Source organism: Lingula anatina, chromosome 1 (genome assembly GCF_051362555.1).
Source record: "Lingula anatina isolate TDL-2025a chromosome 1, LinAna3.0, whole genome shotgun sequence".
In the NCBI taxonomy this organism is placed as follows: domain Eukaryota; kingdom Metazoa; phylum Brachiopoda; class Lingulata; order Lingulida; family Lingulidae; genus Lingula; species Lingula anatina.
The window spans coordinates 55,667,211-55,689,944 of record NC_141767.1 but is presented as its reverse complement, the minus strand read 5'-3'; the positions used below and the strand labels follow the sequence as shown (position 1 = coordinate 55,689,944).

The 22,734-nt window shown below is 34.2% G+C and overlaps 2 protein-coding genes across 4 annotated transcripts; one reads left to right on the top strand and one right to left on the bottom strand.

Moving 5' to 3' along the window:
* Positions 1-431: 431 nt before the first annotated feature.
* On the bottom strand, positions 432-18,650 carry LOC106167047 (polycomb protein SCMH1). Of its 3 annotated transcripts, none has more exons than XM_013545724.3 (13): positions 18,465-18,650; positions 16,474-16,609; positions 16,093-16,163; positions 15,613-15,847; positions 10,751-10,839; positions 9,558-9,801; positions 8,901-9,119; positions 8,409-8,609; positions 8,076-8,246; positions 7,434-7,586; positions 6,817-7,041; positions 6,399-6,532; positions 432-4,095 (listed from the first exon to the last, which is right to left on the bottom strand). In XM_013545724.3, exons 2-13 carry the CDS (start codon positions 16,535-16,537, stop codon positions 3,973-3,975), a joined length of 1,929 nt encoding a protein of 642 aa, XP_013401178.1. In that variant the 5' UTR covers positions 16,538-16,609; positions 18,465-18,650; the 3' UTR covers positions 432-3,972. The 3 variants fall into 3 exon arrangements, with proteins under 3 accessions (XP_013401178.1, XP_013401177.1, XP_086872553.1); XM_013545723.3 differs by lacking the exon at positions 10,751-10,839 and adding an exon at positions 13,128-13,216 and having other exon boundaries at positions 18,465-18,649; XM_087016427.1 differs by lacking the exon at positions 10,751-10,839 and adding an exon at positions 13,128-13,216 and having other exon boundaries at positions 8,901-9,050; positions 18,465-18,649.
* A 35-nt stretch (positions 18,651-18,685) lies between these two features.
* On the top strand, positions 18,686-22,099 carry LOC106167049 (uncharacterized). Its single transcript, XM_013545725.2, has 3 exons — positions 18,686-18,874; positions 20,640-20,792; positions 21,789-22,099. Exons 1-3 carry the CDS (start codon positions 18,719-18,721, stop codon positions 21,855-21,857), a joined length of 378 nt encoding a protein of 125 aa, XP_013401179.1. The 5' UTR covers positions 18,686-18,718; the 3' UTR covers positions 21,858-22,099.
* The last annotated feature ends 635 nt before the right edge of the window (positions 22,100-22,734 follow it).

The following is a 22,734-nucleotide window of genomic DNA, read 5'->3' as shown; positions in this document are numbered from 1 at the left end:
CTGCAGAAGTTGGAAAACATATTGAAATTTGAGATCTTACATGGAGATTCATAATGGTGAAAGATGGCCATAAATACCATCCAGGCTGAACAAATTCAAAAATTGATCCCCAAGAGGCATTCACATGCAGCATTTTGAATGAACGGAAATGATGAAGTTGACAATAGCCATTAAGGGGAAGTATCAGAAACATTATCAGAATCAGTTTCAAGGAAGTATTTCACATTAACCATCGACTATCTGCATGTAAAAAGGTCTTACAGTATGATTCACTAAACATCTTTGAGTACTTTTATCCCAGACTCTTTCATGTCATATTAAAGTGAAAGGTTTATTTCAGCAATGCTGTTTTTTTACAGTACATCATTAGGGTGCCTTTACTCACCAGGCGGTTTGAGTAAGCAAATAAAATAAGGAGGCAAGTCAACAAATACAGTTCTCTTGTTTATTTCTGACAACTACAGACTTACAGACTTGATCAACTTATTTACAAAATGGTAAATAATTTGTACAACAATACTGACATTTTATGAAAACCAAGCCAAGCTGGGCACAAAAAGTCCTAGATGTTGCATTATCTTGGTACAAATGCAAATGAACCACTGAGTTTACACCAAAAAGAAAAACTTTGACAAACAACATTTTAAGAGCATACTTTTTATAACAAGAAGTCAAAATTATCTAAAGCTCTCTGACAGTAAAAGCCAAGTAATTCTACTTTTATTTAAATCTGCATCTTGAAATATCATATGTAATATTTAGTTCCATTGGTCATACTTATTTTATAATATCTTCAAGAGTGCTTGATAAATATGGGTGAATAAAATGCTTTTATAATTCAATGGGTGTGTAATAAAAAAACAATTTACCTAGAATACCAAATATGTTTTCACTTTATTGTCTGTTGTTCATAAGACAAACATCTACGACAATACAGTAATAATTGCTCTACAAAAGTTTATCTTTTCAGCAAATTTATGTATAGTGATACAATTGATTAAGTTTTAATTTTGCACTAAAATCATACATTGCTGCACATTGCATCATCATTCTGAGAAATGCTTGATCAAATTATGAAGTGAAATGTGCAAAGCTGAGCACCCAGCAAGTTATAGTTAAAATCAATACAACAAATTTGTGATGTTCAAATATTGATTCTTTGTCTCTACAGAGATGAAAATCAATACTGAAAGCAAGGATAAGCATGTACATATAACATGATATAACTACATGTGAAGAGTTTTCTAGACTATGGAAATGTGAGACAAGTTCTTTTTTTTTTACGATTCCAAAAAATTGAAATAGAAATGCATGTTAAAATGGAAATGGCAATACGTGAGTCAGTTAATTATCTGGTATTGAGCAGATAAAGTAAAACCTGCCATTTTCTTATTTGAAGGTCAACTTAACAGAAGCATAATGTTTGTTACTTTTCTCTTCATAACACTTCGTTTATCATCTAAAATATTACCTAGATGCCTGGATTCTTTTTTTTTTTTTTTTTGCCTTCTCACAAGTGCATTATAATTGGATACCCATAGTGCAATCAATAAAAGTTTGGAAATTCACATGAAAAATTTAAAGGGTCATGTTTCAATTTGCCTCTGCAACAATAAGAATGCTGTGGAATGGCCTTTGGTGAATGAGAATCAGACAAGAAGCATAGGTATATATATATATATAAAACAATTCAAAACAAAACAATATGCCTTTAAAGACAATTTTGCTATCTGCTCTAATTCACATCACAACACTTTGCCTTCATATAAAATTACAGCAGTAACTAATCTGAAAATATTGCCATATCATATCTTTGGTACAATTTTTTTACATGCAGAATATCTCTAAAGACCATGAGATTGTGTTCAAATTTGGTTAAGATGCACTAAATGTAATAATGACATTTCTTTTCAAGCTCATTTCATGTCTTTGATTTCTTTAAGAAGAAGAAAAAACAAGGATCAAATCATATGAGTTGAAGGTTTAAGGGAAGTTCTTAGAAAAATGAATACACTTCCATTAAACTATTTTGCAGCTTTCCCTTCACTAGAAGTTATATTTTTAGCAAAAATCTGCTGAACTCATTGTATAGTGATGCATACTTTCCCTTGAGCTTTACTCTTTGCCTTAGTGATAATCCATAATGTAAAGATCTGTGTGTGCTTTTATATACGTTCAAGTGTCTGGAAATGGCACCTCAAAAAATGATAACCTATTTTTAAAAGTTTCATCATCATCATCATCGCCCTTGTAGCCCCTTCCCTCTTTGCAATTCCCTCTTTGCAACTTATAAACTTTTGCCTGCATTTTTTGTCTTGGACAAATCAAAGGCAAATGTGGTGTGGTGAGTCAGATTTCAACTTTGTGGTTGAACGTCTGAAATAATATGTAGGTGTGTCACATTTAATATCTAATATCCTTCCATGGCATGCATACTTGCATATATGGCCTTTTGTATGTCCTGCATATACCTATATACACAGAGATTAAAGGAATGGTTCTGAAACCAGTCTAAACCTAGCACCAATAATACAGTACTACTATCTGTACAAGATCATTCACAATCTGTTACATACAGGACACCCGCGCATCATTTAATCTACCACAACTTCTTACTGCCTTTAAGGCTAATAAAGGTATATTTTCTAATATTCAAGCATAAACTAGACAGCAAAAGCCGATTCATGTACAGAAATAATAAAGAAGTAAACAGTTTTCATACAATCATGAAAGAACAAAACTGCTGTTTATATCTGATGCCACTAGATGTGAAATTTAAGTTTAAGAGATTGTGAGAGCAATTCCATGAGAAATGTCAAGATATTTACTCTACACATCTACACAATTGTTCCAAGAAAATATAATGGCAAATAAAAAGAAGCTTACTTGACACTATGCACATTTTGAACATCGAAACAAATAACCTGCTGATGGCTACATGTACAGTCACAACAGTCTGTGCATTAAAAACCAATACATTACTGACAGAAATACTGATGGTACACCCCTATTTCATGTTCTAACAGAAGTAAACTTAGTACATAAGGGCCTGGTGCACTTCAATAATACATGCCAGTTGATGTGTCATTTCTTAATTGATGAAACTGCAGGTGAAAAAGATTCATTATAACAGCATCTGTCATTTGTGACAACATGGAGACAAATACACTGTCATCTATGAAATTAAATCCACTCCATCTGCTCAAACCTTTGCAGTTGTTCTCTTCAGTGTCATTTAGTTGCTGAGCATGGAATTATTTCCCATACAGTACAAAAAAGGAAAAATCCATACAAAAATTCTCTATTAAGACTAATAAAAAAGGCTTGATGCACCTCCCAAGACAATAAAGGGGCAATTGTGAAAGATCATTTCACTGCAGTGCAATGTTTTTACAATGTACCAGTTTTTAAAACTAATTATGTTCACATAGCATAATTTTATTCAAAACACTTATCCACCCTACCCCCCTCCCACCATTAGAAAAATAGAGCATACTTCACATCAAGTTCTGATGGTATAACAGTGGCACATTAAACCAGCTGTTACACCAGCAAAAACATTTCCTTGCAATCTATCTCTATTCAAAGTAGCTTGCCACAAGAGAAAAAAAAAATCCCCAAATCTCAGTATTTCAATATATTGTCACAGTATACATCTTTTATTCATTAGCACAAAATTTCATTTTCACCCCCTAGAGGGCCATGTGTAAGATAAGTGTGTGCACTTAACATGTTTTACCCTCTTTAAATAAAGTTTATTATTATTATTATTATTATTATAAGCTAATTGAGTGAAAATGAAGAGAAATTGGATCATGCAGTTATATGCCACACTTGAAGTATAAAAGAAGAAAAGTAAGGTTATCTTCACATTAATCTTTATTATCTATACTTGTCAAGCCCATGCATTTTTTCCCTTTTTCTGTTTGTTCTTCACCATGTCTATTGTAACCATACTTCCTTATAAGTCTCTTACTTTCTGGTCTTAATCTTCTCAATTATATGACACAGCTTGAGAGCAGGACCCAACTTCAGACCCATGTACTTCATCATCATGTCACTGTTCAGAAGGGTCAAAGCTTTTCCATCTATTTCCTAAAAGAGATGATCACAGCAATCTTATCTCCTTAACTAAGCATAGTGTTTCAAAGCCGTTTTGTTTCAATAATAATAATTTTAAACAGTCATATCTTATGTTTAAGATTTTTCAATAGAAATACAAAACACATATAAAACACAATCTTTAACAAGGCAGCAAAGCTGTCAAATGTACAGACAAAAAGCAGGAAATAACTATGCACAAAATAGGCTACTGTCAATTCTGATGCAAAAGTACATTATGTTAAACTGCAAATTCAACATCAAATTTTAATTATGCTCAACAGGTAATACCAATGTAAGTAAAATGTGTAACAAGCATAAGGCTTCAGGCCCATGGCAGTTCAAGTTCACACTTTGAAAATGTATAACTTCCAGAAAAAGAAGCCAATTAGACTGCTTTTCCAACTCAGGCTGCATTTTAGTCCTGTATTTCTTTTTTGAACGTTTGGCAATCATCAGTAACATGGTTTTCCCATAATGGTCATCATGGCAGCAGCACCCAAAATTGTGTTTTCTTCTATTCTGATGCAATATTACATAATGGTTAACAGCATAATGACAATCAATTTTTAATAATAAAATATACGTATCATGGATTTTCAGAAAATGTGACTAGCATGGGTCTTCAAGCCCATGGAACTTCAAAGTCACACCTTGAAAATGCCAATATGTGAAAAATTAAATTTTCACAAAAAAAAAAACTGTTAAACTAGCAGAAAGAATTACCAAACAGACTGCATTGCCTACTGAAGCTGTATTTTAGTCCCCTGTTTCTTTCCTGTAAGTTTGAGAACAGAAAATGACATGATTTTTCTTAAATGGTCATCATGGGAGCAGTGCCCAAAATATTTTTTTCCAAGTTTTGATGCAATATTACATAACGTTTAACAGCATAATGACCATCAATTTTTAATAATAAAATATTAGTATTATGGATATTCAGAAAATGTGACTGGCAAAGGTCTTCAGGCCCATGGAACTTCAAAGTCACAACTTGAAAATGCCAAAATGTAAACAAGACAGCACTGTTCTGAAATGTTTTTTTTCCCATTTTTAACACTTTTCTTAACATAAAACAAAATTAACAGTTTACTGCCATTTTTATATGATCAACTAAGAAAATTGATGAGATGTGAAAAATATCAATAGAACTGTGTCAAATGTCCAATTTCCTCCATTCTGAGTTTCTGAACATAGTGAATGATTGAATCTTACAAACTGCAATGATATGAGTTTATTTCCATTTTTGAAACTTTATTACACAATACAAGATAACAAATTTACCATCATTTTTACAAAATCAACTAACAATGTTGTAAAGATGCAGGAAATGTCAAACAAACACTTTTACTTATCTTATTAATTAAATAATGAAACTGTTAACATGCCTAAAAATTGAATCTGAGGAAATGTGAAACAAGACAGCACTATTCTGAAATGGGTTTATTTCCATTTTTAACACTTTTTTAACATAAAACAAAATTAACAGTTTACTGCCATTTTTATATGACCAACTAAGAAAATTGATGAGATGTGAAAAATATCAATAGAACAGTGCCAAATGTCCAATTTCCTCCATTCTGAGTTTCTGAACACAGTGAATGATTGAATCTTACAAACTGCAATGATATGAGTTTATTTCCATTTTTGAAACCTTATTACACAATACACGATTACAAGTTTACCATCATTTTTATGTAATCAACTAACAATGTTGTAAAGATGCAGGAAATGTCAAACAAACACTTTTACATATCTTATTAATTAAATAATGAGACTGTTAACATGCCTAAGAATTGAATCTGAGGAAATGTGAAAAAACAGCGTAACTTATAAAATAATGGTCCGATTATGCTGATTTTCGAACTTGACCTGCGTTTTAGTAAGATTGATTACTCCTGTGAGTTTCGTGACAACAGGCCTATGGGTTTTCCTTGAAATGTGTTAACAGTGTTGCATATATGCTGAAAAGTGAAAAAACAGCATAAATTCTACAATAATGGCCCGATCATGCTGATTTTCGAACTTGACCTGCGTTTTATGAATATTCATCAGCTCTGTAAATATAAAGCCAAAAAGTAAAACTGTCTTCCACTTATGGTGTTAACGCTGGAAGTGCACGGCGACATGATCGGCGACGGCGACGACAGACGCAGGTGATGGCAATATGTACAGACACATCTGCGTCTGTACATAAAAATTAAATGAAAAAGAACAATTAAGTAGAATTTAATGCAAAAGACACAATCCACCACCAGCCACTTATTTCCAGGACCATCTACTGAATGTAAACTTACATGTTTTCTGAAGAGTTCAGTGTGCTGTGCCATAGCAGAGTCAGAGTCAGTAATGTACCGTATGACCTCTTCAATTGACCAGTCAGATGGATCACTATTCGGATGAGGTGACCGAGGGTCAGTTGTGGAGCTTGCTGTTAAATCAAAGTAATAATTTCTGTTTTAAATCATTTACAGTTACACTGTAACAGTATATTTTTCTCTAAACATAAATATTATTTGTCATTCAAACTGTGGATCTATTACAAAATATATAACCACTTATTCATGAGCTTTGAAAAAAATGTCCAAAGGTCTCACAATTTTACCGTGTTGTTTTTATATTTAGTTAAATACTTTTACTAAACATTTACCAATTTTTAAAATAAGATTCCAATAAATAAAAAATGTTCAAGAACAAAGCTCTACACGATCTTACCTTCTGCTTCAAAAGCAGCAGATGGTCTTCTAATAACTTTCTGTATGGGTAGCTTATAAGCACTGAGAAGTCGGGGTCTTTCCACAGTGTCCACAGTGAGCAGCCCCTCCTGTTCCAGTCCTGCACTGGATGACTGCATGGGGGACTGGGCAAGGGAGTGTTGCCCAGAGGGCATTCTCTGTAACCGGGGCATTTTTACTGGAGGCACAGCACCTGGGCTTTCCACTGAAATATATCAAATATGTGAAATATATAAAATGCATCAAAGTGATAATTTGTATGTCTATTTCCCTATTTCAGAATCTAAAAACAAAGAAACCCCTCAAATTAAAATAAACAAAGTTGAAATCTACCTCTGAAATGACATGGCGGTCTAAACTTTACGGGAAACATTTAAAACATAATTATTTATTTAAAATAGGTATAAAACTTTGCATTGAAGTGCAGGGATAGGTCAAGCTATGATTTGAGAGATGTGAGATATTTTTTATTATAAAAATATGGACTAACTCTTCAGTGAAATGCTTAGGTCAGAAATAAAACTTGACATTTAAAATGTTATGTATATATTCAGAAGGATCATAGGTATGCAATTTAATAAGTCTGTTATTTTTTACTTTGCTCCAGGGTTGCAGTTGAGGATGATCTTCTGTGTTTGGCAGGGCGTCCAGGGCCTCGCTTCTCAGGCAGAGGAGATATTGTGTGCCCCTCCATTGACTCAGAGTACAGTCTGTGCTTGGAGGAATTGGGGCTCAGTGAGATTTCTTCTTCTGAAAGTAAAAATAATAATTTTTAGTCTTAGTATTTTGCTCAACCAGAGAAACCACCACAGCTTATTGACCAATGCATTTTGTTTTGACATTATTCCAATTCATTACATGTAAACTATATATGTAAACAAATTAACTATAGCATTAATGAGCCTAAATTTAACAAGTTTTTTGAAAGAAAAAATAGAATATATAATTTAGGGGGGATTATATCATCTTCCACAGTGTCAAAATAAACTAGCCACTGTTATGTGACTTAAGAGCCTCTAAAGAAGAATTTTGGGGATGGTGTGACACTTTTTCCCAAATGCTGACTACTCTATATATTGATGGCATCTGCACATTGTTGTGTCAAAATGTTAAATAGAATAAAAGCAATTTAATTATATGGAAACAATTGCATATTTCTAATAATGAATCCCTGAATCAAAAATACTTCACTATTTTAAAAACAATGAGGAATCCCTTTGTTTCAACATTTCTAATTACCTTTTATAGCACCGGTAATACTGCACTTTGGGCAGCCAGTTAAAGGATGACTTGAATAAAAGTTTTCACAACAAAACAAATCCTCCAGTAGGATCTCTAAGTAGCTCCAAACTGCAGAGGCCTTCTCAATAACAGGAAGCCTCTTTGTGTGAGTACTACCACTAAAGATTGCTGAAATAATAATAAGCAGAATTACATTTTATACTCAAAATGTATCATTCAAAGTTCTGATAGTTTTATAATTTATATAAGTTTGGTTCATATGAATACATCTTCAGTATATGTTACATATAAAATGCCTCCAGAAAGCTGACTTAACTCCGTCTTTATTACCTGTAACAACCATATTGCCACTTCCCCCTTGAATTGTGTTAAAGACCGTTTTCTCGTTATTGGCACAGTCAACTACTGCTTGTACAGCTTCACGGAGCACTCTTTTGATTGAGCCAGGGCCAAAGTAGGCAGGAAGCTGAGAAATCTTTTTACTATTCAGGTGGGGACCACATTTACAACTTTGGTTCACGTAAACGCAGACTGGAAACAACAAAAGTAACAAATCTTGAATGCACGTTTCCTTATCCTTAAAAAAATAGAAATGACCAAATGTTTTGCATATTATAAACTAATATTTTGTCTTTTAGTCTCAAGTATTATATCAATCTGCAGTTTTGATTATGTCCTTTGATTCTTTAACCAAATATTACAGAATTTTCATCATCTTTTCTACCTCCCCTTTCTAACTTTCTACAATCATTTTTATCCAAGTTCCATTTTTTTGAAATTTTTATTTCACTGAATTCCTTTTACCATCTTATTTTAGCCTACCTGATGTGCTGTTATTTGGACTACTAGTATCAGGCTCAGCCAGAGTGTACTCTGCAGACAGCTGTGACCCAGCTCCACCTGGACTTGGTTCTGTCTCAGACACCTGACTTTGGGAACTTGGCCGACCGCCTCCATGGTTGGCTACATTGACTGACGGTGGGATGGTCAACAGAAGAGAAGGATTTTTCATCAGTTTATTCAGCTGGTACTGTGCAAGACCTATATCCAAAAGTCATATTTAATATATATAACTGAGCAGAGTTATGCTAGTTGAGGTTGACATCTTCATATAACAGTTGGTGTGACATTGTAGTGGATTAAGCATTTCAATGTACCATCAAGACTTAAGAAAATTTGTTGTGACTAAAATGTAATCTTATATTCATTAACATAACACAAATGTTTTCCCATTAATTCACTTTATACGTGACTGAAACTAATGAAATAAGTTACTTAAAAGACTGGGGCTTAAGACATCACTTGTATTTCCATACTGCAACAACACAAGTTATTCACATATGCTGTAAAACATTTGATTCCATATAATCATCAATTCTAAATTTCCAATAACATGACATGTCTCAATCAAATCAAACTACATGACAATTTACAGAACTCCAGCTAAAGTCAAAGAATAAGGAATAAAACATTCAGTACCCTTTTGTCCTGGAGGCTGTAAAGGATGCCCACTTAGGGAGCACCATCCTACTGCAAATATATCTCTGGAGAAGTATGGGCACCAATAGTCAAATGCCCCTTTCCAGCCATCAAAGGTGATGAACACCTGGTCCTTGTTGACAGCACCAATTGTAGCAGGACATATCAGGTGGGGATTCTTCCTATCCACAGCCTCCAGCTTCATGCCCACTTTAAAGCCATTACTGGAAGGGGTTGGAGGTTCCTAAGAAAGCAAGTCTCAGTGTAAGTAGAAGACAACAGTAAATACCTGGTCATAAATGTACAACTGGTTATCAAAATATCAGAAATACATCTTGCTCAATGTGAACAAACAGATGATGAACTTTCATTTACAGCAGAACTCAAGATAGGATGAAGTAACAAAATTAGAAGTTCTTTACATGTTTAGCACTTCATGTAAATTATATTTTTCTAAAACACTAATTTTAGCGACTATTATTCAACAAAATACACTATATCAGTGTTGATGGTGAGAAGCATTGGTTCTAGTTATTATTTTTCTGTGCTATTTATATTTAACATTTTTCTTTTTTTAATTAATAAAATTTCATTGCAATATACCTCTCTAGTTGGCAAATAGTACTAAATTATTCTTTATTCTATAATGATACAAGTGTTTGCTTACGGGAAACCTTCCTTTCAGCCCAATGTACAATACCACAACTCTTTATTGCTATTCATGATAACAGATCCTATAGATAAAACCTCCACTTCCTTCAGTGCAGAGGCACATATTTTTCAATGGATATGTTTCTTCATTGTTTGTTTTCTTTATCAAATGCACTTATGCATTGACAATCCATATCACTATAGATTAAAAAAACATTACCCTGAGTGAAATAAGCATAAACCTCAATCACACTGTGCAGACTAAGTTCCATTCCCTGCCCAAAAAGGAAGAAAAGACCTAGTTGAAGCCAACAGTAGTAGGTTTCAAAAACTATGCAATGCAGAAGCCCTTAATTAAACCACCCTTCATAATATCCTGGATCTTCATGTTGTTCACCCTTAACTTTTCAGTTGCTTTTTTAAGGTTTTTCCATACCATAAATATAAAGAATAGTCCTTCTAATTTACCTAAACCAATAAAACTGCACAAACCTTTTAATAAGGAATGTTTGGGTCTTCATCTGAATAGGTCATGTACATACCCTTCTAAAACAGTGTTCCCCTGCTAACTCGGCACCACTTAGGGTCTTTTGCAAAAACAATGGCCAAGAGGAAGGGTTGACACGAAAACCTAGTGTGTGTGTACAATTTTCCACATTAGATAACTTTTCACAAATGAAAGCTTTAATAGGATAAACACTTCCCCTTTTGGATAAACAGTCACACTAAGATGTGCTTGAAAAAAACCAGTTGGGTAGAAAACTTAGCATGCTAAATACTCACCAACAATGCAAGTAAAAAGCAGTAATACATAACTAAAAACCACCACTACCACATGCACTAAATTTCTTGTACAGCTGCCATCTAAAACATTTTTGTTCTAACATTAACAACCTTTTAAAAGGCCACTAGAAAACAAAGCACATTTCTTGTGTACATATAGGAAAAACAGCTAGCTTCTGGACATTAAATGTTTAATTGGTAAGGTTATTTGACAACCTTTTTGTCTACAGAAATCACTGGACACGGAGAGAAAGGTATGCACAGTAAGAACATTTTAAACTATAAACCTATACCACAACGCATGACCATTACAAATAGGTTGTCATTCAGTTACAGTGCAAGGAGTTACTTTGTAGTTGTGTGTCAACTCAAGGTGATGTTTCACATTTACCAATGCCAAACTCAGCACCAAATGTTCTTATTACTGCTAGCTTATAAGGACATTCCTTCACTGTGAAGTTAAGCAACTAGTAATAGAAAGATTCATTTCTGCCCTGACTGAGAAGACAAAATTTGAAGGGTTTAGTTTTAAATTTTCTACAAACGTGTTTCAAAATCTGCGCAATTCATAACATAAGAAAACAAGGCAGCAAAGCTGTCAAATGTACAGACAAAAATCAGGAAATAACAAAAAAAAAGCTACTGTCAATTCTGATGCAAAAGTACATTATGTTAAACTGCAAATTCAACATCAAATTTTAATAATGCTCAACAGGTAATACCAATGTAAGTAAAATGTGTAACAAGCATAATGTTTAACAGCATAATGACAATCAATTTTTAATTATAAAATATACGTATTATGGATTTTCAGAAAATGTGACTAGCATGGGTCTTCAAGCCTGTGGAACTTCAAAGTCACACCTTGAAAATGCCAATATGTGAAAAATTAAATTTTCACAAAAAAAAAAAAAAAAAAAAAACTGTTTAACTGGCAGATTGCATTGCCTACTGAAGCTATATTTTAGTCCCATATGTTTCTTTCCTGTAAGTTTGAGAACAGTAAGTGACATGGTTTTTCTTAAATGGTCATCATGGGAGCAGTGCCCAAAAAAGTTTTTTTTCAAATTTTGATGCAATATTACATATTACATTTTTTTCATTTTTAACAATTTTAAACATAAAACAAAATTAACAGTTTACTGCCATTTTTATATGATCAACCAAAAAAATTGATGAGATGGGAAAAATATCAATAGGGCAGTGTTAAATGTCCAATTTCTTCCATTCTGAGATTCTGAAGTGACACGGTTTTTCTTAAATGGTCATCATGGGAGCAGTGCCCAAAATAGGTTTTTTTCAAATTTTGATGCAATATTACATAATGTTTAACAGCATAATGACCATCAATTTTTAATAATAAAATATTAGTATCATGGATATTCAGAAAATGTGACTAGCAAAGGTCTTCAGGCCCATGGAACTTCAAAGTCACAACTTGAAAATGCCAAAATGTAAACAAGACAGCCCTGTTCTGAAATGTTTTTTTTTTTTTCATTTTTAACAATTTTGAACATAAAACAAAATTAACAGTTTACTGCCATGAGATGGGAAAAATATAAATAGAGCAGTGTTAAATGTCCAATTTCTTCCATTCTGAGCATAGGGAATGATTGAATCTGACAAACTGCAATGATATGAGTTTATTTCCATTTCTGACACTTAATTACACAATACACAATAACAAGTTTACCATCATTTTTACAAAATCAACTAACAATGTTGTAAAGATGCAGGAAAAGTCAAACAAACACTTTTATGTGTCTTATTAGTTAAATAATAAGACTGTTAACATGCCAAGTGAAAAAACAGCATAACTTCTACAATAATGGCCCGATCATGCCGATTTTCGAACTTGACCTGCATTTTATGAATATTCATCAGCTTTGTAAATATAAAGCCAAAAAGTAAAACTGTCTTCCACGTATCGTGTTTACACTGAAAGTGCACGGCGCCAGGATCGGCAACGACGGCGATGACAGACGCAGGTGATGGCAATATGTACAGACACATCTGTGTCTGTACATAAAAATAATAAATAAGTTGATAAAGTTATTTTAACCATTTACCTACTTAAGCCAGGAACAAAGTTTTTATAAACATATGTTCAGTTTGACATTTTGGCTGAAAACTTACGGGTTTTAGCAGGTCTGGAGGGGTAATGATGGCTCCATCCAAGCATTTGATCAGGAAGGAAGGCCAGGAGCTAGCATTCATACGGAAACCTAAAAAATTGGGTAGCATACCAACCAGAAATCCCACAACAAGCATGCATCTAATAACTACCAAAAGTGCAAAAACTTTAAAATTATCACACAAGCTAAGGTAGAATTACGCCTGAACATTTATTTTCAAATCACAATTTGTTGCCTTGCATTAAAGAGGGGATATATTTCTTTATGCAATCTTCAATTTGCAACTTTTTGCATGTTCAAACCTTATCATTCAGAATCTATCATAAAGAACAATTTAAAAACTGACTGAAAAATGAATCTGAATTCTTAAAGATATGACAACTCTTCACTTCAGCAGGAAACATACCATAAAATAAATTTTCCTGTGTACCAATGGTTAACTAGAGAATCAGAGAGGCAATACCACCTCCAGGTATTGTACCACCAGCTGGAGTAAACGCATTGGTATGAAAAAAAAAAAAAAGGGAAACCACCTCCAGTGTTGTAAACAAAAGTTCTCAATATCTTTGATGAAAATTACCATTTAAACAAAATTATGCGTAAAAATTTGAGAAGTGCTGCCCATAGTGAAAAGAAGGTCAAAGGTCAATATCAAGGTCACAGTTAGATTGCCAGTTTTGGAGATATAAAGGATAGAAAAGTTACAAAGTTCAGTTCATGGTAAAAAGTAGGTCAAAGATATATATATATATATTTTTTTTTTTTTTTTTGCAAAAAATTCTTCAATTTTAGAAAATTTTGGCCAATTTGACCTTGAATAAAGGTCAAAGGTCAAATCGTAGGGCATATTTGAAATCTCCACATATGACGTTTGGTCAGCCATCTGTAGGAATTTTTCCCATAATTTCTTTGGTTTGGTAGATATTGAGCATTTAATTTTGCAAATTTTGGACAAGGGTGCATTGCAACAAGTGCCACACCTAGACCCCAGGACTGACAAAGACCAATTTACATGGATTGAGTTGAGATTATATGTGACCTAAATCCAAGAGATCGGTATGCAGGTACTTGTAGTCTAGGAGGAGAAGCGGTAACGGTGACTTGGTGGCGGAGCCACAAGAGCCCGCGGAACGTGGGCGGGCCTAAAACCATGGGTACGCCAGAGCCTACGCTGGTGGTACAATAATTAAGTTCCAACATTCAAAGTTTGCTGATTTTTAAAATATATATATATATAAAAGTATGAATTTTATAAAAATCACTTAAGGGATTACTACAAAAAGTGAGCATGACTGTCAATATCCAGCGAGATGATGGATGACCTCTTTTTAAAACAGTGGAAAGACAAAGACAACAGAGCATGATAAAGATAATGGTGGAACAGGATCCAGTACCCTCTACAAAAACTAAGAAAAGAAAAAAAAAATCACATCTGAACTCAAAAGAACAGATCCCCCCCTTCAAAAAAAAAAAAAAAAAAAGAACTATGAAAATGATGTGCAAAGTGTTTCTTTAGCAGATATTGTAAGAAGGCACTAGGTCAAGTCAGCCCTTAAATTGTCTGATCAGCAAATTTCCAAGTACCTGCTGGGTCTGTGAATAAAATCAGAAAATTTTGTGGTGATTGGTCAATGCTGATAATTAAGGGAGTGTATATTTTGTAGTTTATCGAATTTGAATGAAATCACAAATTTCGATTTTCACATGAAGAGTTGTCATTGTTTTAAATGTTATCAATACCATCATCAAAATTTCATTGTTTAAAATGTTATCAATACCATCATCAAAATTCCATTTAAAACACCTTATCTGTTCTTCTCATTTTTTGTGACAACTCTGAATGATTTTCAGAACAACTATTATTGTTGATTATGATAACAGGTGTAAATGTTCTTTTTATTTACTTACCTCATTGTTTGCTTTTATTGAAATGTATTTATTAGCACAATATTGTCAATATTACACTGCAAAACTGATAAATATTCTCAAAAACCACAGAAAACAATTTCTTTAAGTTATCAAAGGAAACAGTTATACTACCTAGTTGTGATGGAAAAAAGCTACCAAAGTGCATGCATTTATCAACAGTAAAAGGACATGGATATCTTGAAGCAGCCAAAAAACCCTAAACTTTGATCCCCCCCCCCCTCCCCACCCTTGATACAATATTGACATTTATATTTTGGGAAAAAGTTACCACTTGTTTGTGGATGTTAATACATCCAAGTCCTTCTATCTTTAATGTAGGAAGTTTCCATTAGGTATGTAGACATAACTCAAAATTTGTAATTAAATGTAATTTACCTTGCAATATTTAGCATTTACATTTCAAATTTTTGCACATGTTTAATTGAAGTAAATCTAAATTAACTTCAAGCAAATAATAAATTTTGTTTTTACTGAAAATACCCACTGCATTTTAAAATCAAACAGAAAATGACTTTATTGCCTTCAGGGCATCAACTCGACTGTATATAATTAGCTACCTAAAGGGGGCTGTAGAAGACCACCATTTTTTTCACAGAAGCCAACAGGATGCAGGTCACTGGAGTCCACAAGGCGCCAAAAGTCATTCTTATTATCACTTCCGTCTAATCTCAACCTCAGTCGAGGTCCTTGTATTCCAACTACAGTTGCAATGCATGTGGATGTAAGGTTCCTTGGATCGTTTGCTTCCAATTTCATATTCAACTTGAACTCATTTTTAGGAGGAATGGGTGACTGAAACCACACATTATAAGTGATATCTTAATGTTAAGTTAAATTTTTTCTGTAATTTGTAAAATGCACACTGCACTGATTTTTTTTTTTTTTTACAATTTCTCATAAAAGCTTAGTGCTGATATATTTCAGGAGTGAATACTTGTACAAAGATGAAAGAACATATCTTTATTTAACAGCACCCATTATTCTAAACATTTCACTTTCGTTATGCTATCAATCATAAGATTATCTTAGGTGAGGACCTGTTTGAAACATGAATGTGGGGCAGGTGTATCTCCTGTCTCTTTCAAGTACTCTTCCCATGAAAAATTCCCTGAAATGCATTAAATAATCTTAAACTTTAGAGTTTGTTAACTACACAGTCAAGTACCGTTATAATGACTAACATGACTTGGCTTTTCAAAAAACATGCCAAAATCCTCTTCGTGAAAAGTATCTAAAAGAGCCTTCACCTTAGACAAAATAAACTACATCAGTACTTTATTCATTATTTTTTTTCTTTCTTTCAAATTTCTACATTTACCACTACAAACATAAATTTTTCAACATTTCTATAAATATGAAACTAAAAGCATAACTATATAATCATAACCTCAAGCTCTGGCAGAAGTTAAAACTCTCACCCCAAAATTCATACTGATAAGCAATAGAACCTGGTCCTCTTCCAGCCTTCCCCCTTCCAGCCATCTTAGGACAGCTTCACAAATATTTTGGTTGACAATTGTGTATAATTTCCAGATTCTATAATACCAGGAACATCTGAAGAAAAAATAAAACTGATATGCAACAGTATTTATGAGGGACCTATATTCATATTATAAACCATCCTCAGCCAACTGCACATAAACATAAAACTAATTGCATTAATAAATGAAAAATGGTCATTTATGAAACATTGTTCATTTTAGAGTGAATCACTATGAAACATCCTTACTCATCAACAGTGAAGACACAGAACATCTAAACTTTGTTCTTTGTTACAAAAAATACAGTCCCACAGTTCCTACTTATTCATTACTAAAAAAAAAAATCCATAGCTGTAAACATTGTGGATTACTATGGCATTCCTTCTACATGTTGCAAAGACTGACACTACAAAGAGACTGAAATAAGAGGCAACCTCTTCCATGTGAACTGCCAATAAGTTTGAGATCATGCATGCCACATGCCGAAATTTCCAGTATTTCACATATGCACCTTTGATCTATAATTACAACTTATAACAGTCTGCTAGTGCTAATAGGGTCAAATTATGACATCATATGAGACAAAAAATGTGCAAGAATCCATGTCCAGTGGGGCTCTATGCACTGAGAATGAAACACTATGCACCAAGGGTATCATTTTAGAAAGCAATTCATAAGTGTTATGTAAAAGATGGTGAAATTATATTATTATGCAATAGACTATAACCATGAGAAAGCACTCCAGTTTATGGTCCCTGATATGTACTATTCAACATGTGCTAACACCTGAAAGATAGAGGTGCCATTAGCTCTAACCATTCCCAGCCTTTTTGCTCTCAGAATTCATGATCAGTCAGTGGGGGTCTACAGCTGTTTTTTTAATTTCATGGCAGCCTAACTAGCAGATGAACAGATGAATCTAACCTTACTCATAGTGCTGTTGATTGCAAGACTGACTGGCTTTTCGGATATGTGGGAGTTGTGGAAGTGAGAGGTGAGCAATACGTTTCTAGAGCTCCCAGGGTGGTTATGTTAACTGGCTGTTATTTTAAGTTAAAGGCACCTCTATCTTTCATGAATTGACACAAATCTGCTAACACACAAAATTTTGTGTTAATGAGAAAGCCACCAGAAATAAATTTTGTTAGCCTTTATTCTTTGTCCCTGCTGTTATTTCTCACCCCACTCTCCTTCATTTTTTTCAACACTAAGCTGCAAGACTTAGATCGCATTCACAACGAGTTGAGCCATGGCTTTACAAATCCTGGAACTAAATATGGCGGAGGTACATGAAAGAAAAACTGCCTAATCTTTTAATAGTCTCTCCGCCTCTCACACGCCTCCCCATGTGTCGTCCCAATGGAACCGAGATTTAATGACTGTACCCCGGCAGGGATGACGCATGGGGAGGCGTGTGAGAGGCGGAGAGACTATTAAAAGATTAGGCGGTTTTTCTTTCATGTACGTCTGCCATATTTAATTAGTTCCAGGATTTGTAAAGCCATGGCTCAACTCGTTGTGAATGCGATCTTAGGCTATTTCGGTTTATTCCCGTGGGATTAGATTGATATAATAGATAACTATTAACCTCCGCATTTCTAGCTATTTTAACTATACCGATATATAGTTGCAGCCAACAAAATATCTTAAATCAATGCTTGGGTAGTTAACAGCACAACCGTACTAGATTTGGACTTACGAATTGGCTTTGAAGTGTCAAACCAACGGCCAGTCACAGGGGTCAGATGGGACGCTGGCGTTGCATAGCTTAAATGGTCGCAGCTGCTGCTGCTCGTACCACGCCCAGTTAATCATAATAATACTCTAGGTTTAACTGATAACAAACATATATCATAATAATCCTTTTTAAGTGAATAAAGATATCCTGTAAGAGGATCCCTTGATATTATATAAACTTCACCACTTACATCTTGTCCAACTCTGTCTAGCGGCGGCCATTGATGGCACTCTCAGGCGCCCTCAACGTAGAAAAACTTATGCACTCATTCCAATTAAATGAATTTATGTTTTCTAAAATTTATTAAAAAATATTTGAATACACTTGTTAATTAAAATTTTAAAAAAATACACCGGAGACAATCCGCTGTGCTGTGACAAATACACAATTCTACGGTTGGGGTTGTCTTGTATAGACAAATCTCGTTTTCGTTTACTATTAAAAATGGCCGACCAAAATGGCTGGGATGCCCGAACGAGCTACAACATTTCCCCGCAGGAAATTCAAGCCCGACAAAAAAGAACAGAAATGCGAGCAGAAAGAAAAGCAGAATTCATGATGAAAAAGACAAATCCGTTCGGACCTTCTAACACTTCCTTGGTATGTACTCTCCAGTGGCGGGTTTTGGGGGTTGTCAGTATTCAGGGGGGTCCACCCCAATTCGATTTCTGAAAAAAAATCACACCAATAGTCTCTTCTTGAAATAAGAAAGAATTTTGACTAGCTGAATCATAGTTCTAAACCATACCAAATGGCACCGTTATGCCTCTAAAATACCAAAATTTTCGGGGCCTTCAGTGGCCCCCGAACCCCACGCTTGGAGGGGGGGGGGGGGCGGTTTGAATCCACGGACCCCCCCCCCCCCCCTTCAAATAATCCTGGATCCGCTCCTGCTCTCTAACTTCAGTTTTCATGAGAAAATCTGTTGGCTTTACTGGCTTTAGTTTTTACATTATTTTTGCCGTAAACAATTTGTTCATATTCTTCATATGTGTCAGCAGTGATTGGGAAGGAACGCGCCATTGCGCCATACGCGCATAGAATCGTAACTGGGCGCATAAAAAGCCCTGTTTGTGCGCCATAAGGGTGCGTGATTTTGTTATACCTCGTGTTTTAAAAAAGAGTCTACTCGTCAATAAACTATTCGTCAACTGATTAGCGTAATTTTCCTCTCATACCTGAAGACATCTCAGGAACGAATTTGGAAGCTATCGAACGCAATCGCCAAAGTTTGCCGAGAGCAATGAGCACATCGTCCCAATAGATATGCTAATGAAATAAAAGCTGATATCTTATTGGCCAATCAGTTTATAGGTCATGTTTATCCAATTAGAAGTAACCTTGCTTTTCGTTCTGAAAGCACATGGGATTTTTTCAAGCAGCACTTTGTTGAAGTGAAAAGAAAAATGCCGCTGAAAAAGATTTTTAAAATCTCGCCAGACCAGCCTACATTAGTAAGTTTATTTACTTCAACCGCTTCGTCTAAGGGTCCGTCCAATGTTCAGGAAGAAAACTCAAAGGAGACGGGGGAAGAAAATGTACCAACTTCTGAGAGCAGCGCTCCTTGCACTACGACGAGTAGTAGTGACACTGACAGTAGTGTTACTGCTAGTGCTAGCACCTCTCACTCTCAGGTCGCACAAGGTTTCCAACCCCGATGGCTTCAACTATGGCCCTGGCTCCAGTACGACTGCGAACAGTGTAAGAGTTAAGATTCTTGAGAGTAAGATAAGTTATGAGGATGCACTGAATGTGTGGCACAGGAAAAAGAGATTACTTCATTAAGTAATGAAATCTCTTTTCAGTAAGACTGATTAATAAGTACTAGACAGTATGTGAAGATGATTTCATTTACATTTTCTCAGTTTTGAGTAATCAAGGTTTTCAGAGATCTAGATTGTTTACCTCTTGTTGATGGTTTCATCAAATAAAAACCAATTACTAATGAGTGTTACATGTTTTCTGATCATTTTGTTTTTTCATTTAGTCTTCAAATAAGTTCAGTAAAGAAGGCATTGTAATGGTTTTATTGAAAAAGACAAATAAAAGTCTTAACTAAATAAATATATTAACAAAGTTTAACTGCAAAACCTTATCATATTATTCCCAAAAATATTGATACAGATATTTCAAATATATTTGGCCCATAAATGTCAAGCGATGGCCCATTGATATGCAAAATGGCCCATTAAGGGTGACCCAGGAGGGGCCATTGTCCCATGGGTGGTTTGAACCTTCCCAATCACTGCTGTAGTAAAAATTAAAGTGCCCTTTGATAATTATAAAAGATTGACATCAGAAAATGAGAGACAAACTAGTAGCTTTGAGTCTCCATCATTAACGGTTTTATTTATATTATTTTCAGTATAATCCTGCTTGGGAAAGATACATGCAACAAAGAGCAAGTTTAAACCGTTTCGACAGGTTTTATAATTCTCGAAGGTCCTTTTTCCCATATTTTCTGATTTGGAACATCATACCATTGGTTGGATTAACATATTGGTATACCATATCAATTGTAAGTATTACAAAGTACAACTAGACAACAAAGCTGACAAATATACAGACACCATACAGGAAACAAGGCAGCAAAGCTGACAAATTCAGATGCAGAAAAGAGTGAGCCAAATCATGTTTTGTCCTTTTGCTTTAAAACAGCTTAATCACTCTTACATTCTTACATTATATACTACAGGTAACATGGCAATTGAAAAACTACCAAGTAATTCAGTTTCATGGGCTATAAAAGCCACTGAAAATGCTAATGTGTGAAAAAAAAATCAGAAAAACAATAATTACAGTAGATGTAAACCAATCATACGGATTTTCGAAAGCAATCTGCCTCTTTACCAAACAAAGCACTCAGTAAATTTAATGTAAAACAAAAATAAGGTTTGGCAGTATGGGGCAAATGTCACCTAAATTGTGGGAAAAAAAAAACTGTCGGAAATGTAAACCAATTATACCAATTATACCTGATTCTTTGCCAAACAAATCCACTCAGTAAATTTAATGAAAAACAAAAATATGATTTGGAAGTTATGGGGTGAACATCGCTAAAATTATGAAAAAAAAACAATAATTACTGTAAATATAAACTGATCATTCAGATTTTTGAATGCAACCTGGCCTCTTTACCACACAAAGGAACTCGGTAAATTTAAAGTAAAACAAAAATATGGTTTGGTAGTTATGGGCCAAACGTCATGTGTTGGGCAGCGACAGCAACGGTGACAACACAGACAGAATATATAGACACTTACAGTGTCTGTATATAAAAAGTGTTAAGTGTTCTAAGTGAACTTAAAATAGACTGAATGTGTTACTAAAAGTGATATTATTAATATTTTCAATAAGAGGAATGAATTTCTGTAATAATATACTGTGAAATTGAAAGTGTTTTTTGAAATGTAAGCCTTTGGTCTTTTAAGAGCATAATGTAATCAAATAACTCAGTACATTGGCATAATTCTGCTGACTCTTTGTATTTGGTTTTCTCTCTTATATTTTACAGAAAAAGGCTGATGAACAATGTAGAGAAGGATTACCTTACCATGCCAGAAATATGAAATATTCGTACTAAGGCATCTAGAAGAAAATCTTGGGGATTGACTTAATGTGCGCAATCTAGCCTTAAGCTTGAGAATGAACAATTGCAGAGTTCAGTTGAATATGACATTAGAAATAACTCCAAATTGATGCTGTTTTCTTTGCACCTCATTTTATTATTTTTATTATTTTTTATGTATTTATTTATTTTGCCATACACAGATATTGTGACCTATATGTATAAATTAAATAGTTCAAATAAAAATTAAAAAGAGATACTTGGCTTCATTTGGAGGACTATAAGAATAGTTAATGGTGTGCCAATGACAAGCTCAGATATCAGAATAATAACTATAACTGCCATTTTTGTGGTAAAACAGAATATATTTTATATATCTTTTTCTATGTACAGACACAGATGTGTCTGTACATATTGCCATCACCTGCGTCTGTCGTCGCCGATGCCGATGCCGGCGCTGGCGCCGTGCACTTTCCTTGTAAACACGATAAGTGGAAGGCAGTTTCACTTTTTGCCTTTATATTTACAGAGCTGATGAATATTCATAAAACGCAGGTCAAGTTCGAAAATCAGCATGATCGGGCCATTATTGTAGAAGTTATGCTGTTTTTTAACTTTTCAGCATATATGCAACCTTGTAAACACATTTTAAGGAAAACTGTTAGGCATGTTGTCATAAAACTCACAGGAGTAATCAATCTTACTAAAACGCAGGTCAAGTTCGAAAATCAGCATGATCGGGCCACTATTAGAAGTAATGCTGTTTTTTCACATTTCCTCAGATTTCCTCAGATTTAATTCTTAGGCATGTTAATAGCCTTATTATTTAAGTAATAAGATACGTAAAAGTGTTTGTTTGACATTTCCTGCATCTTTACAATGTTAGTTGATT